The 16,208-nt window shown below is 39.8% G+C and overlaps 1 protein-coding gene across 1 annotated transcript; it reads left to right on the top strand.

The window, feature by feature from the left end:
* Positions 1-392: 392 nt before the first annotated feature.
* On the top strand, positions 393-15,837 carry IYD (iodotyrosine deiodinase). Its single transcript, XM_005150085.2, has 5 exons — positions 393-573; positions 10,462-10,656; positions 12,407-12,566; positions 13,715-13,871; positions 15,655-15,837. The coding sequence occupies exons 1-5, from the start codon at positions 393-395 to the stop codon at positions 15,835-15,837; spliced, it is 876 nt and encodes a 291-aa protein (XP_005150142.2).
* The last annotated feature ends 371 nt before the right edge of the window (positions 15,838-16,208 follow it).

The following is a 16,208-nucleotide window of genomic DNA, read 5'->3' as shown; positions in this document are numbered from 1 at the left end:
ACTCGGTTCTTTCTCATAATCGTTGTTACATGGAAGATTACTGGGATCTCAGTAACAATAAAAATATAGGAGAGAAGTCTTTTGCCTTAGTCTGGTGTTTTGGATGATTTTTTTTCATATTGCACTCTACAGCATTTATGCATTTGTAAATGGTCTGTGCCTCTGCTGACTGTTTATTAGCAGTTTCTTCCCTGAAAACATACACACTTGGGTCTGCTTAAGAGCCAGAACACATCACAGATGAGATTGTGGGGGTGGTGGCCAAAAAGAAAAGCTGGATAGGGTCAAGGACTGAACCGTGGGTCCACCCCTTTCTGCTTACTGCCATTCTGCTCTTGCCTTTTCAGAGGAAACTACTGAACTTGGAAGGAAGACTCCACTGTTCCATGATCATGGCACTCTTTTCTTCCCTAACCCCAGTCTTCATAGCCATTATCTGTATTTTGATTGGGGTAATACTGAAGAAGACTGATGGAGAGAAGGAAAAATATGAGACTAAAAGCAAGCCTCTATCTCATCCGTGGGTGGATGAAGATTTAAAAGATGGCACAGACCACCATTTAGAGGAAGAAGGTAAGGAAAAACTTGTGCATTTGAGCACTTCTGTTGTTTGAATTTTATCTGCTGATAAGAATAAAGGAGATGCGATCTGGACTTCTCTGCAGTGACAGCAATACATAGTGCTACACTGGTGCTGTGCCCTGAGCTTCTCAGCTCCCTGGAAGGAGGCTGTCCCCATGTTATATCACTCTTGATGTAAATCTCGATTTCCTCCAGATCTGGCATGTCAGAATGCAAAAGGAAAATGAATTTTCCAAAGCTCCTGTCTGTCACTTTGCACATCAAATGTCAGATGTATTAGGGACAATGTAGGGAAAGAAAGGAGATACTGCTGAGGTCCCCCCAGCTTTTTCCCAGGTCTCACTAGTGTGAGCAAAGTGTAGACCTGAACAGAGAGTTTCTATCTGAAAGCTGATTTTGTAGTCTAATCCCACTTTACCATCCAGTGCTACATATTTGGTCTCAGCACCCCTAGAAAAGTTGGAAATGGGTTTCTTACACTTCTTACAGAAGTCTTTCATTTGTGACTTCTGAGATGTCTATTAGAGATTTAGCTGGATTGGAAGCGGGATAATTTGGGAGCTGAGTTGATCAAATATTTAAGAACAAAACATGGTAATGGTGCTAATCTGTTTACCCAACTGCATATTTGAATCTGTATAGAATGCCTCTTTTTTTCAGTAGTGACTTCTGATGCACAGCTTGAACAAAAGTCTGAGCACAAAATATTTCCTTTCTTCTTTTTGCTCCCTGACTATCCTCCATAAACTCCACTTATTTCTTTGTGCAATTAAAAACTTCATAGAAGACCTTTGTAGATTTTAATCTTGCAGATAACGTAGGATTTTTTTTTTCTTTTAAAGCTAGTTTCAAATGTTTTTTGTGGTTTTTATCCCATAATGACGCATTCTCTGTCTGCTTCTAGAAATCTTTAAACTTACATTGATTTTCTGCACATAGACCTGTTTCTAAGGACTGTTCTTTTGCTTTATTTCTCAGTGCTCAGTGTACTTTGTGTTAGTGTTCTTTGTCTGTTTCCAGAAATAGTTGATACTTGGAACATTTTGAACCATGTTGACTATTTCCCAAGTATTCTTAATGTCTTTAAAGATTACTTCATATGTCGTTTGCTTCTTTGTTCAATGCAAAATAGATTATCTATAAAATTGCTCCATATTTCTTTTGTCACTAATAGCTTACTTGTTCATTTAAATTGCCACAAACTAAAATTCCTGTTGATAGTTCAAGTTATAATCTATGAATTATCACTGACACACATCCTTGACTACAGCTGTTTCTCTCTGTTAAAAAATTTAGATCCTCTAAATAAACAAACCTAGTAACTCTTAGTAAGGAGTCTCACTGCCACAGCTCCATATATAAAATATTATTCTTTTAGGTCTTAGCTGATTTCCTTTTTATTCAGGTGCTAAATTCCAAACTGTAGTAGCTTGCTGTTGCTCAAAGGAGATGTATTTATTTTGAAACAAAACCTCTCTCAAGTTATCATGCCATCCAACATGAAATTAAGTTTTCTTGCTATGTTGCTTTTAACAACAAAGAGCCATCTTTCCCTTCATGGTGTGTGATTCAAACTAACGTCTTTGCAAAATAGACATGTCTTTTATTTCTAGGAAAATTACAATAATTGCATCATGCTTAGGGAAGTTTTTCTTCAATAGTGGAGAGCCCGGCCTAAGTGAGAAGAGACTATGGTAAGGATCTGCTACTCTGCTAATGCTGTAATTAAGGATCAAAACGTATTCACCTTGTCAGCGTTAAAATTTTCACTGACCACACTAGATGCTGAAACAGAAACATGGATTTAAATAGATATTTTCTTTGTAGAAAATAATATTTTACCTGCTGTGTAAATTCTGCTACTGTACTAGTGCATCTTACTTTATCAGGAAAGCTCATTTCTATTTTAATGTCTCAAGCTGGCTTGTGTTTAATGATAAAGTTCCTTTGAAAAGCATTTGAGTTAGGTGAGATCAAACATTTTTAAGGTCTTGTCTGAAGCTAGAATCTAGGGCTGCTGTAGGTGAATGAGTTGAATTTTGAACAGCCCCCTGACAGGAAGGGGTGGGTGAAGACCAAGTCTTTCAGTATGTTTCCAGGACCAAGGTGAGAGTACTTTGTCAAGAGAGTGAAGTGGTCTGTAAGAAAAACAGTGAACTTACTCAGGCAACAACAGCCCCGTGAACATTCCCTGAGGGGGCACCAGTAGGGATGCTGCCCCTCAGAGAGTCATACCTTCGAGCAGCAAAGCATTCAATGTAATTAGATGAACTGCTTGGACAGATTCAGTAGAGTCACATACTGACAGTAAAAGGTTGAAGGGGAGGGCCAAGTGCTCCCAAGCGTGTCTGAGTTATCGTTTCAGTAGCTGAAGAGAAGGATGTTTTTCAGAGCAGCCAGAAACCCAGTTCTTTGGTTAAGTGGAAAGCATTCACTCAGTCAATTTGTTTAATGCTTTAACTGGCAGTGCTTCAGATTTGTTTGCATACCCACCTGTCCTGTAACTTTTTCCTTCATTTATGAGATCCAGAATGAGAGACTGTCGGCAAGAATGGGCTGTGTATGTATTTATCTGGCTGTGTCTTGCATTAGGACATGTGTGGTTATCATTTCATCATTTCTTCAGTCTTGTCTGGAATGATGAATCACAAGGTTTGTCTTCTAGTGGTGGGCATCTAATCCCAAAGTGATGATGCCTCATCTCCCACTGCTTCAGGTTTACACAAATAGATCTGGATTGTTGCAAAGACAAGTTCAGTCTTTAGCTCAGGGAGCTTATTGTATATCGGTCACTTTATTGGTTGTATATTCAGATCAGTACAATTGACAGATAAGGTAAACACACAGTTTACAGTGCTGTGGAGGATGAGGTTGAATTTCATTTGTATCCTTGTTACCCTGGGGATCAGTTACAAAGATTAATAGCAAAGGCATTTTATTGCTGTGTATTTAGTTGTGGGGACTTTGATGATGCACTCAAGGACTAGAAAGCAATGTACAAAGGCTCAAAAGTTCCATCTCTTCTGAAAGTGCACTGCTCGTTGCTTGTGATACTTAGTATAGGTGTCTCCCACTTAAAGGATTTCTCTCTGCAAGTTCAAAAGATTTCCATATCTTTTAATACTACTACTGACATAAATGAGGCGGTAGCATTGAATTTTCCAATTTAATGACACTTCATGCTTTGTGTCATTTAGGAACACAGGACTTATGTAGAGATGATGCATTATTGTATTATTGTATTATTTTCCAGCCCTGGTGTATATCCTCTTGTGGTTTATAGAAAGCAAACAGATTACCTCTCAGCTTTCCTTTTACTACATAAACCAGCAAATCTCTTTATAAAACAGCTGCTCCATTCCTCTGAAGATCTTAAGAAACCTTCTGCAACTATATTCCAGTTTGAAGCAATTTTCACAATATTTTTGTGCTGGCTTTTTTCTTCCAGGGTCTGCCTCTTGATACTTCTGCTTAAGATCCCTGATTAACTCTTGAGGTTTTCAGGATCAGCCTGCTAACCACTGTTTATAACTCACTAGTAAGGCACTCCATCTCTTTTAGCCATGCACTCAGTTCAGGGTTGGATTCAGGACTGGGATTCCTGTAGTGGCAGATTATGTAGTAGTCTGCCATTGATCAAGCCATAAAAGACAAGACCAGTTGCCCAGCATTTTAAGTCTAAAGACCCGAAATCTGTCTTTATGTGCATTTGTTTTTCTATGCATCATGTCTTTGCACTGGAAGATTGGAGAGGAATTCTATGCTTAGAAAACAATTCCTTAGAGCAGAAACTGGAAGAGCTGGTTTAGAAAGCAAACACATTGGTCTTGACTGAGGTTTCAACTGAGGTTTCTCAAGGATTGGATTCAGGATAAATTGATAATACTATCAAGTGGTCTTTTCATAAAACCAAGAAGTGTGAAGGCAAAATTTCTTAATGACTTATAACTGGGAGCCAACAACAAAGGGAAGTGTCAATATATACAAAATAAGTGGCCAATAGAAATTAAATGACAAGTCATTGTTTTCAGTGTATGTTATTAGATATTCATTATAAAAATTTTTGCTACACACTGAGGCAAAATTATTACATCGTTTGTCAGCTCATTGTAACTTCCCATATGAACTGCTGAGAAGAACACAAGTATAATCCTAAAATGTATCCAGAGAAGACTTTCTGATAGAGAAAAAATACTTTTAACATGAGATTTCACTTGGGATGTCTGAGCCAAACCGTTTCCAGCTTTGCTTAAAACACAGGAAGACTGATGATTATTGTAAACATACAACAGAGTTCATGGCAATCTTTGGAATACTGGAAGGTAATAGACTGACTAGCATGATGTCTGCTGTCCATCAAATGATGCAACACATGTGATGTAAACAAGACATTTGTAGTATTGTATAACGTGACCATACAAACAGGAATATGTCTAAACACAGCAATTAAAGATACAGAGAATATGCACTAAACAGATGGTGCTGATTATGATTTTAGCTTAGCATATGGATAATGTTAACTGCTAAGAATGAATGGTAGACACATGATGGCAGAGAATAAATAGCTTAATTTATTAAAAAAATAATTTAATTGTCAGGAGAGTTTTGGCTTTGTGTGTCAGTTCTCTCACTTCTGGGCTCTCCTGCCTCAGTCAATATTCCCACTTTTGAGTGCATTAAGGGTTTTAAAGTTTTGCTTACAAGCTCATGCTTTAATTCTCTCTAGTCACCTCAACTTTGTCCCATGTTCAGAATCCTTGAATGTAGATTTCTTTTTTCACCATGTTGTTAAGTTGAACCACCCTGACCACAAAGCAGTTTCACTTTTCACTTCTTCTATTTACATGGTGGTGAAAAAAAAACCCCAAAACCAATGATGCAAAAGAAGCGAGCAAACCTCTCAAAATTTAACTTGGTTTTAGCTTTGGTGATACTCCAAGTTTTATACTTCCTGTCGTATGAGGTGTAGGTTTCTGTGTTACCTAATCCTTTCCTTCCATTCCTAGTTGCCTATAGGTCATTTAAGTGAGATATTTATTCAACCAATTACATTTGAGCTGATTTTTATACATCTTGATTTAAAGAAATGTCAAACTTCTCTGCTTCCCGATCCCTGAATTCTTCAGTCTGAGTTCTCCAGCTTAATTTTCCTTAATCCCTTTTTTCCCCCCAAGTTTGTTCCCTTAAAAATTGAAAGTCACAGTTATATCCCTACTTTTATTCAGCCTTCGATTTTGTCAATTAAATTTAATCAACTGATAATCTTACTATAGTGGTGCCTTTTTAGTTTTTTTTTTAATGTCCTCCCTTCTCACTGAAACTAAAGTGAAGAGAGTCACTGCATCAAGAGAAGAGCAGGTTGTTTGATTAAGGTATTGGATGCTTCAGCTAGGAAGCCTGGTTTCTAGTATGATCTTAATATTTCCTCTTCTGTCTATACCTAGGAAATTATGCTTCTGATGGATACTTGATAACAATGATGTGGTTGAGGCAATATGTCTCTATTAAAGGTATGTCCTGATCTAGATGTGACCTTGGGGGCCTCTGTAGGCTTCACACTATCACAGAAGACAGTGTATCTCAAAAAACAAGCCCTTTTTTACACATGTGTCCTGGGTTCAGGACATTTTTCTCCTTCTTAGTAGGTGGTGCAGTGCTGTGTTTTTGACTCTCAGCCTGAGAACTACACTGATAACACTGATGTTTTTAATTGTTGCTCAGTAATGTTTACTCTGACCAAGGGCTTTCTGAGTCTCATGCTCTGCCAGGGAGGAGGGGAAGCTGGGAGGAAGCAGAGACAGGACACCTGACCCAAACTAGCCAAAGAGGTATTCCATACCACAGCACATCATGCCCAGTATATAAACTGGGGCAGTTACTTGGAAAGGCTAGATCACTGCCAGGGTCAAGTTGGGTATCGGTCGGCAGCTGATGAGTGATTGTGTTCTCTTCCCTTGTGTCATGGGTTCAGCAGTAGCTCATGCTCTGCCAGGGAGGAGGGAGAGATAGGGCGCCTGGTCTGGGCTAGTCGGGGAGGTAAAAAAAAACAAAGCGTGTCTAGTACAAGACTCTGAGCATGTTCTGTAGTCAGACCATCATCTGTCTTCTTACAAAGAGTGGTGAGCAGCTTCTCATGAAACTCTGAAAACTGTAACATGGCACACCGTTGAACTCTAGGGAGGAAGGGAAGGAAATGAGAAACAGAATTATCCAATATGGCCATTCTCCCATTAAAGTGGTCCTCCAGCTTAGTATCCTGTCTTAGGAGTGGCCAAAAAAAAATGCCTATATGAGAGTAAAAGTAGTACATAAGCATATGTGATATCTCCCAACATTCCCAGTCTATTTTCTGCTCACAGAACTTCTGAGGTTAGTGTATATTTACTAACCTTCAAGGATTTTTTTTCTTCCTATTAACTTGTCTGGTAACTTCTAAACCTACACAAACTTTCACCATCTACAACACTCTTTGGCAACCACTTGCACATACCTCTCTGCAGCCTCTTGTGAGGTGAGGGGGGGGGGAGGGGAAACAAAGGGGGAACTGTGCAGATTTAGTTTAAACCACGACACCTTGTTATTTCCCTTATCATTATTATTATTGGTGGTAGCAGCAGTGGTTTGTGTTATACCTTAGCTACTGGGCTGTTCATATCTCAACCCATGGGAGTTATATTCTTTTGATTCTCCTCCCCATCCCTCTGGGAGTGGGGGAGCAAGTGGGGTGAGTGAGCGGGTGGCTGCATGGTTCTGAGTTACCGCCTGGGTTTAAACCACTACAACATGCTACTTTTTATTTCTTCGCAGTCTACCACAACATCCATTATTCCTTATTTTTTCATTGATATGCTCTCTGCACAAGTCACAGCAGGTACTGATATTGTTACTGCATCTTCATTCTTCCCTCCCTCTCATGTTTTGTCCTGTACAGGCACTTACAGTTCATCCAGTGTGCTGTCTAGGCCTCTGCACTGAACTGGCAAGAAGCAACATCCTCTCTGGATTAAGCACACCATCTGAGTGAGTTCACTAGCCACTGTTCTCATCCATATAAGTAACTTAGTCTTGCACTTCTTCACTGTGTTCTTCAACATTCATGTATGTATTGACGGTTTATCACCTACTTGACTTTCCTCTTTTTGTGTTTCAAAACCAGGTACAGAGATTACACAAACTGCCTCCTTCCTTTGTTCTGATTTGACAAATCTTCTTTCTAAAGATTTTCAGTATTTTACAGACTAGTTTTCATATCTCTAACTTGAAATGATTTCTTCTTTTTGAACTTTGATAAAAACCTCATCACAAGAAAGTAAATAGTGAGAGCACATAAAAACTCTTGGGACCTGAAGTGAGTTTTAATTGACTGTTTCTAGGCTAGAAATAGTCTATTTCCCAGGAGACTCAACATTGTAAACTTGTGAAATAGGTAGGGATGATCATCTTGGCACATTGATATAAGCACAAATAGTATAGTCTGACCTGTATTTTTCACCAGGACACTAACCCAACACCTACTTTCAGTACAGTTTTCTGGTCAGGTTCTGCCTTCCAATAGACAATACACAACCTCAGCCAATTTCGGGAAGTTTATTTGTTGTCATAAGGAAAATATTTCTCCCATTTAGAAACTACTCTCACGTGAGTACATATGGATAAAATTAACATATGTATCATTCTGTGTAACTACTAAATCTCAGTTATCTCAGCAATAAATATCTTTTCTGTAGTTTCAGTACTGCTATACAAGATGGTTTGGGAGGGAGAATTAGTTTTATTGGACCATTAAAGACAGTTGCAGGAGGCCAGCTAGCTTCCAGACCTGTAAGTCCTTTGCGAGGAGATTGCAGGAGAGGCTATGTCCCAAAGCTAGCTGATTTTCCATATTGTCTATGACAGTGGACACCTTCTGAATTTCTCTACTGGCCAGAAAGTTCTCAGCCAAGTCAGAAAGAGATGATGAGTTGCCATCTCCCTAGTCCTTATTTTTTCCCTTGGGGTTTTATACTTTTCTGGGTCACCACTTTTTCTCTGAGATACTTTGGCTGTCAGTTATCACTGTCTTGACTTCTGTCTGTGGAAGGTTTTGCATACTGGCTTCTACCAGCTTAACTTAGTGGTCCTTGAAAATGGCACCATATAGTAACATGTACAGCATGGAATGGGTGGAGAAAATGCAGAGTTTTAAACATCTCCCTGCCTTACCTCTCCAGCTACCCTACCACTCTAAAACATGTAGGATGTTGAACACTGAGTCCCCAGCAGCAGCTCTTTCTCTCAGCATCCTATTGCACCACACTACTTGCTAGTGTAAACATAACCTTTTACCCCTGTGGTAATCCTTTCACTGAATGGGGAGGAGGAAGAGCAGATAAAAAATAGGGGTGTGAAAGTTTCTGAAAGAGAATATCACCAGAATCCTAGCAAAGGGGCAAATCTTAGACAGTCAGTTGCCATTGAATAGTAAATAATTTCCTTTACTAAGTCTAAACCACAAAGGGAACACTAGGAAAAGGCATCCTTTTCCTTTTTCATTTGAGTGTGCAAGATAGCCACACAAATAATTTTTACAATGGGTCACTGCTTCCTATTACCTTGGAGTCAGGTCCTTGCAGACTGTGACTAAGAGTGCTTAATGCAGGCATGAAATGCTAAATAAAACAGATTTTCTGTGTGACTTCTTTGTATGCAAAATGAAATGTATGTTATTTGGGGACCAGAGTAATTCTGTTTAGACTCAACATATGACAGTGAATATGTTGCAGTCTCTTTCACATGCTGAGCCACACTTGTGAATATTTCACTGCTGTTTGTAAAATGAACAAAAAATCAGCTTGGTCTCTAAGGCAACTGCATGCTACTAAAACACAAAAATAATTGCTGTTTGAATTTGCACTGGAGATTGCTATGATTCCAGAATAATAGCCTAACAGTGACTGAAAAAAAACTGGAATATTTTTTCCTGACTCAGCCCTCTGTGGCAGATTGCTCAATACTATTGACTGGTCAAAATGCAAAGTTTAAATGGCTTTAAATTCCACATCATAGTTGCAAAAAATGCTATCCCTGCTGTTTCTAGGAATGTAGGAGAGAAAGAAGAGATCTCAGAGACAACAGAAGTGGTATTAAAAAAACCCAAAGAGACAGTTTTCAGTGAAATGAGGAACCATTTTGAGTTCTTAAATGAAAGAGAAGAAACATAATACCCTATATTTGATATGTTGTTATCCTAAGTATAGATGCCTGTCATCCATTTCCCCTTATGTTGAAAGTATCATGAAACCAAAGAACTTAACCACAAAGTCACATTTGCAGAGCCTAAACTTGTGCTTCTGCTATGAAACATGAATATGGAAAAAGCTGACATTCAGGTCTTCAGAGGAGATTTTACATCTATTGATTATTAAGTCCTCTTTTTAACTTCAGTAGTTTAATTAAGTCCTCTTTTTAACTTCAGTAGTTTAATTTTTTCTGATTAGACTGCTCAGAAAGGGACATACATGTTTGCATTTACTGATTGAGGAAAGTGGGCTGAAGGTTTGGCCACCTTTTCACCACTGTTTCAGCCTGTAACCCGTTTTTACAGGCAGGCCTGCAGACTGAAGTGGAGAGGACCATATCTTCTTTGTGGATCACACTTGCTACAGCCAGCCAAGATCCGCTTCCCTCTTGGTATTTAAACAAGGTGTTTATTCAGTAGCTGAAGCTAGGGATCAATGAGTTGTGTCAACTGGAATCTCAGACTTTGTCTCTATAGTGGTATAGAAGCAGAATGTATGCCAGTGCAGGCCAAAGTGCATTATGGTGGTGAATGCCAAAGATATAAACGGTGGTCTCCAGAGGTAAACAAAATAATTCCTATCTGCTTTTGTTTTCTCGCAGAGGTGGATGAAGAGTGGCAAGGTCCTGAGGAAAACGTTGCCCATGTCCCCTTCTCTGCGGAGCACTACACTGAGGCCGAAATGATTCAAAGGTCAAAGATGTTTTATGAGCTCCTTAATAAGAGGCGGTCTGTCAGGTTTCTTAGTGACGAGCCGGTCCCCAGGGAGGTTATTGATAATGTCATCAGAACAGCAGGTATGGTACCACGTGGTTCAAGGTCTGAAAAAAGAGGATCAGCATTGCTGTTCAATGGTGTAAAAATGATATGGAAAAGCCAAGGGAATTGGCATTTGGCTTATGGTGTTCCTAGTTTCACCTGTAGCCATAAGGCATGAACACCCATCCATTGATCAGAAATTACTCAACTTAAACAACTATGTTTGGCTTGTTTTTTTTTCCAAACAAATCAATGAAATTGTCTCAGCCATAAATGGTTGACATAAATGGTTAGGGTTTACTATGGGAAAGAATTTTCAGTCTAGAACAAAAAACTTTTCCAGTCCTTTCAAATAATTTCCAGTCCCCTCTTGCATATGGCCAGAGTGTTACGATGAGGACACTAATGGAGGTTATTTAACTGAATGTCAGAAATAATTCTTTTTTTTTTTTTGAGAATTTATGGATTTCAAAACATTACTGTCATGTGTTGGACTTATCTCATCTCTGCTTTAGAAACACAGACTTCAGCCAGGAGTGGTTTTGACCCTTATTAGTTCTCTTACTCTATGAACCAGCTACTGCTAATATAGACAATATTAGAGAAACTATATAGAAAACTGTAGGGGAATGTTCAGTAGCCTCTAGCAGGATTAATAATGCAGACATTTTTAGCATTTGAGGTGCATTGTTTTTCCATTAAGAACTGTAAGCAGCTTTGTTACTGCACAGTAACGAGTCTCCATCTTCCTCTAATTAGCTGGGAGTCATTAGAACACTGAGCATGTTTTGGCAAATGCAGCAAAGCGAACAAGCCTGGAGTGCAGATGAAGTACTTAGTAACCCTGAAAGCTTTGGACTGTGTAGAGAAAAAGAAAACAAAGCAAAGCATAAATGTCATCGGTTCTTAGGCAAACCTGAGAAGAGGCAAGGTTCACAATATAAACACATTTTAATATAAAAGGTAATTCAAGCTGCTTATTCAGTGTTTCTCAAACTGAAATCAGTGCTGAGGTAAGCAAATATTGTATGTGTTCAAGACCTTCAAATATTTTTGTATGTGTATGAAAGGCTAGATAGATCTAAATAGTTTCCTTATCTGTCAGCCTGCAGGGATAGCTATACTTTTCAGTTTCTGGCTTTCATCCTCTAGGCTGTTAAAATACTCTCCAATGATGTTGATGTGTAACAAGAAGGGCTGAATGAGCAAGTGCAGATTTAATATGTGCACACCTACATACACCAGCTGTCCCCGGGACAACAGAATCAAACCTGTATGCTATATGGCAGATGTCAGCATTGTGCAGCTCCTCGTCTTTGTCAGTCAGCAACAGATTCCTGGGGTGGACACTTAGCCTTGTTTCCTTGAAAGCCATTAGCTTTGCCCTTCAGCTAAAATTGTGTCTCAGAGTTGGATGCACAGTCAGATAGTGTGTTGCTGTTGTTATAACACTTTGCAATATCTTCACTGTGTGTATATATTGCATCATAACGCTACCTCATCACAGCAACCACAAAGGAATTTATACATCCCTGACTTGGTTTCCTGTAAGATGGCTGTAAGAAAGTACCAACCTCTGTTGTTGAATTGGGACTTCACAGTCTTTGAGAAAGAAATGGACACGATTGTCTGCAAAATTTATCTCAGTCCTTTTTTTTCACTGATTCATCCACTTGCTTTGCCATTGCTCAGCCTGAAAGCCTATGAGGGTTCCTCTCTGCACACCCTTTGCACTCTCACTGCACACCCTCCTTCCTGGGTTTTCATCTTTGCCTGTTTTGTACGAAGGTACTTCACCCAGTGGAGCACACACTGAGCCCTGGACCTTTGTGGTAGTGCAAGATCCATATTTAAAACATAAGATTCGTGAGATTGTAGAAGAAGAAGAAGAAATAAACTACAAAAAAAGGATGGGAGACAGATGGGTTAATGACCTGAAAAGATTGAGGTACGAAAAATTCAGTGAGCTAAGCGGTTTGAAGGGAGCTGTGTTTTAGTATAGGAAAAAACTATATTGGGAAGTTTTAGGCAGACTTTCCCCCTCCATCCCAATTTAATTTCAGGAAGGGGGGGGGGGGGGGGGGGGGGGGGGGGGGGGGGGGGGGGGGGAAATAGCAAAGCTGAAAAATATCCAGCTTGCTTTTTAAAACCTTTGCTTGTGATGAAGTGATAAAAGAAGCTTGTCTTGAATTCTCCTAGTATCCTTTTCCATTTCTTCATCCCTCTCACTTTTAATGTATTTCTAAGATTCACGTTTGAAAGAAAAACTTAAAAATACAAGTAGAATCCTGCCTTGGTGGCTGGTGTGTAAAATTGCCTCCAGTAAAAGAGATTATATGCTCTCCATCTTGAACATTTTCCAAGCATTTGGCTCTATTGTTATTTTTTTTTCTATGTAACCTCTGCTGTTACAATGCTTATCCCAAATTTTTTCTGCTGTTCTCCAAAAAATGAAGCTCCCTAGGTTGCTGGGATCCTTGCTGCCAGCTAAGGTAACCCCACAACTCGCCCCTGCGCAAGTGCTGAATTATGCAGTCTTTCATTATTCAAAAGTCTGACTTGCTTAACTTTACACAATGGGAAGATGTCTTCTGAGCCTTAGCTTGCCAAATGAAGCATGTGCATAAAGCTTGAAACCATATTTAGGTTTTCACCTCAGACCAAGAAGTTTTGGATTTTTCTGCTAGCAGTTTTCCCTAAAATCACCAAAAAGTTGGCACTGCTGGTAACAGGTGAACCTTCAAGTCTGCAAAATCCCAGGAATTAAACAATTTCAAGGGCAAATGCTTGCAAGGCCAGTTCATAAATAAGAGGTCAAGACCTACCTTCTATTTTTATGCAATTTCACTTTTGAGAGTGAGCACATCAACTTCTCAGCTGAATCTGTTGAAATAGAGACCTTTGTTCAAGCTTTTTCTTTTTGTCAGAAATGTTTCTATTTAAGCTGATAATAGTCCTTCACAATAAGTGTTCTAAGCTTTAGTTTACTGCCATAATTGTCCCGTGCCTTTAGTGTCCCTTTGCAGGCAGTAAATGTGACTTACAGAAAAGTGAAAAGGTTGCAAAATGAATGTCTGAAGTATTACTCTTTTGCAGAACAAACTGGATCAAAGAGTACTTGGACACTGCTCCATATCTGATCCTCATTTTCAAGCAGGTATATGGGTGGCTTCCCAATGGCAAAAAGAAGACCCACTACTACAATGAAATCAGTGTTTCTATTGCCTGTGGTATCCTGCTTGCTGCACTGCAGGTATGCTGACAGAACAGACATACTGGGAATCAGTATATTGGTTTGGATTACATACCAAGACTATTCTGCCCAAATGAGGGTGGAGCCCAATTTAGATTTTAACATTATCAGTCTTCTGGATTACTCCAATTTCTGACACTACATCTTAGTTTTGAGTTTTAAAGTTACTCTGTACATGTCTATGTCTGAGAAGGTGATTCCTATCCTCTGGTTAACAGGAATAAAAACATAATGAAGCTTATTTCCAGAGTTGTCACTCTGCTTCTGGCACAAGATTTAGCTCCTGTGGTTTCTGTCTTGGGCTGACAGGGTCTGCAGACTACCCTAGCACAGATGTGCAGTGCCACACTGTCCCCTTCTTTTCAGTAATCCCTAAAAAATTGGCTTGACCCCAAATCATTTTCAGTTCATAGTGTTGAAAAAAATCAGGGGCATATTTCACAGAAGAAGCTGTACTATTTCAATCAGTCTTTCTGAGGTGTTTCCAAAAGTGAACTGATTTCTAAAGCTCAGCATGTTTGACACTAGTCAGTGGATTTTCTCAGTGATTTCTTCATGTTCAGTTCTGCATGTTGTATCTGATGTACTCACACAAGTGTTTAAATAGTGAAGCTATTCCAATAGTTAACTTGGCCTGTCAGCAGGATAACAGCAAGGTGCTACCTCTTATGTCAGACCTATTTCCCACCAGGAACTAACATTTCTCCTGCATTCTGTTTTGAGTGATGCTTCCCTTCCCGAATTGCTGCTCCTTGGGGGGATCTTCAGATACGGGAAATCTGATAAGTGAGCAAGCACTGCAGAAGCACATTGCTGTGGTGTTGCTGCTCTGCAGCTGCACAGTGCTCTGTATTGTCCCTCCATGGAGCTGGGAGCAAAGGGAGTGTACAGGGAATGTGGCAGAACTAACACTATGTCACTAGTGCCTTAATCAGAAGTAGTAGGACTGACAAGGAGAGCCAGCCCATCATCAGGTGGGATTTCTGAGGCTCCCTATGAACTGATAGGCTCCTTAGTGCTGCCTCTTTCCCAACTTCTAGAAATCAATTGACACCGCTAGTGTAGTGAAAGTAGAACGATGTATCTGCCAGGGAAATGAATGGATCCTTAAGACTTTTAGTACAAGGCAGATGTATAAGAAGTTGGACAGAGTACCAGGAAAAAAAAGACTATTTCCAAGGCAGTAGATTGTCCAGTGGCTCCGCGTTCAGCCTTGTTTTCTAAATTACAGTTTGAGACTACATCATGGCAGTTCAGTGTGGTAAATTGTAAAAACCAGTTTTGGGGTTTGGACTAGATGATCTCCAGAAGTCACTTCCAGATCTAACAACTCTGATTCTGTGAAAAGATATAGTGCCATGGACGCATGATATTCAGCACCACCACTATTAGCTCTTCTCTTCAGAAGATCATAGAGATTACTTAACATGAGAAGCCCATTGTCTGAGCGCTTCTCCCTGGCTGACTTTCATATCTCAAAGCCTGTAGCCATGGGCCCCCAATTACAGTGAGCACTGCAGGCAAGGTCCTGCTGTACAGCACATGAACATTTCAGGCAGAATTTGCCATTGTTGAACTTCTCTGTAAGCAGAACAGGCATCTTTTTGTGGTACTGTTGAGGCTATTCGTAAATCAGATGTTCTAGAGCCTGCAGCAGAGTCTAACACAACAGCATTTCTGGGCTAATCAATAGGAGAATGTGTAAAGGCCCTGTATGAAATAATGGACACAAATACAGAGTGCAGATTTCTGTCTCATTCTGTTGCTGTCTGTCTTGCTGCAGAATGTGGGTCTGTACACAGTGACCTCCATGCCTCTCAACTGTGGCCCCCAACTCCGGGTGCTGCTCCAGCGCCCGGCAAACGAGAAGCTGCTCTTGTTACTCCCTGTTGGCTATCCCAAGAAAGATGCTACTGTGCCTGCGCTGACCCGAAAGCCACTGGAAGACATCATGGTAGTCATGTGAGCCCAGTGCCACTAGGAAGAAACACATTCCTACTGACAGCGTGTAAGCAGCAGCCCACTGAAGTTGTCACTGCTGTTTCTGTGTATCATCCTCCTATGTCACTGCTGTTCTGGCAGTTTGCACCTGTATTCCTCTTAGTGCTAGTAGTCTACCAATTGCATTGAGCAGTCAAGCACTGTGCATTTGGCAGGTGCTATTATCAACGAGACTAGGCAGTTGTTCCAGGAGACATGTACAATGGCATTTAAATGACCTTCATCACTCGATTATTTTTACGCACTGTAGCAATAAATCTTTACTTGAATGTATATTTTCCTTATACTTTCATGATTATCATTACCCAGCTATTTTCACTTCAGAATTTTAATGGA

This window comes from Melopsittacus undulatus, chromosome 3 (genome assembly GCF_012275295.1).
Source record: "Melopsittacus undulatus isolate bMelUnd1 chromosome 3, bMelUnd1.mat.Z, whole genome shotgun sequence".
In the NCBI taxonomy this organism is placed as follows: domain Eukaryota; kingdom Metazoa; phylum Chordata; class Aves; order Psittaciformes; family Psittaculidae; genus Melopsittacus; species Melopsittacus undulatus.
Note: the sequence above shows the minus strand (reverse complement) of the source record. Positions and strands in the feature narration are given on the sequence as shown.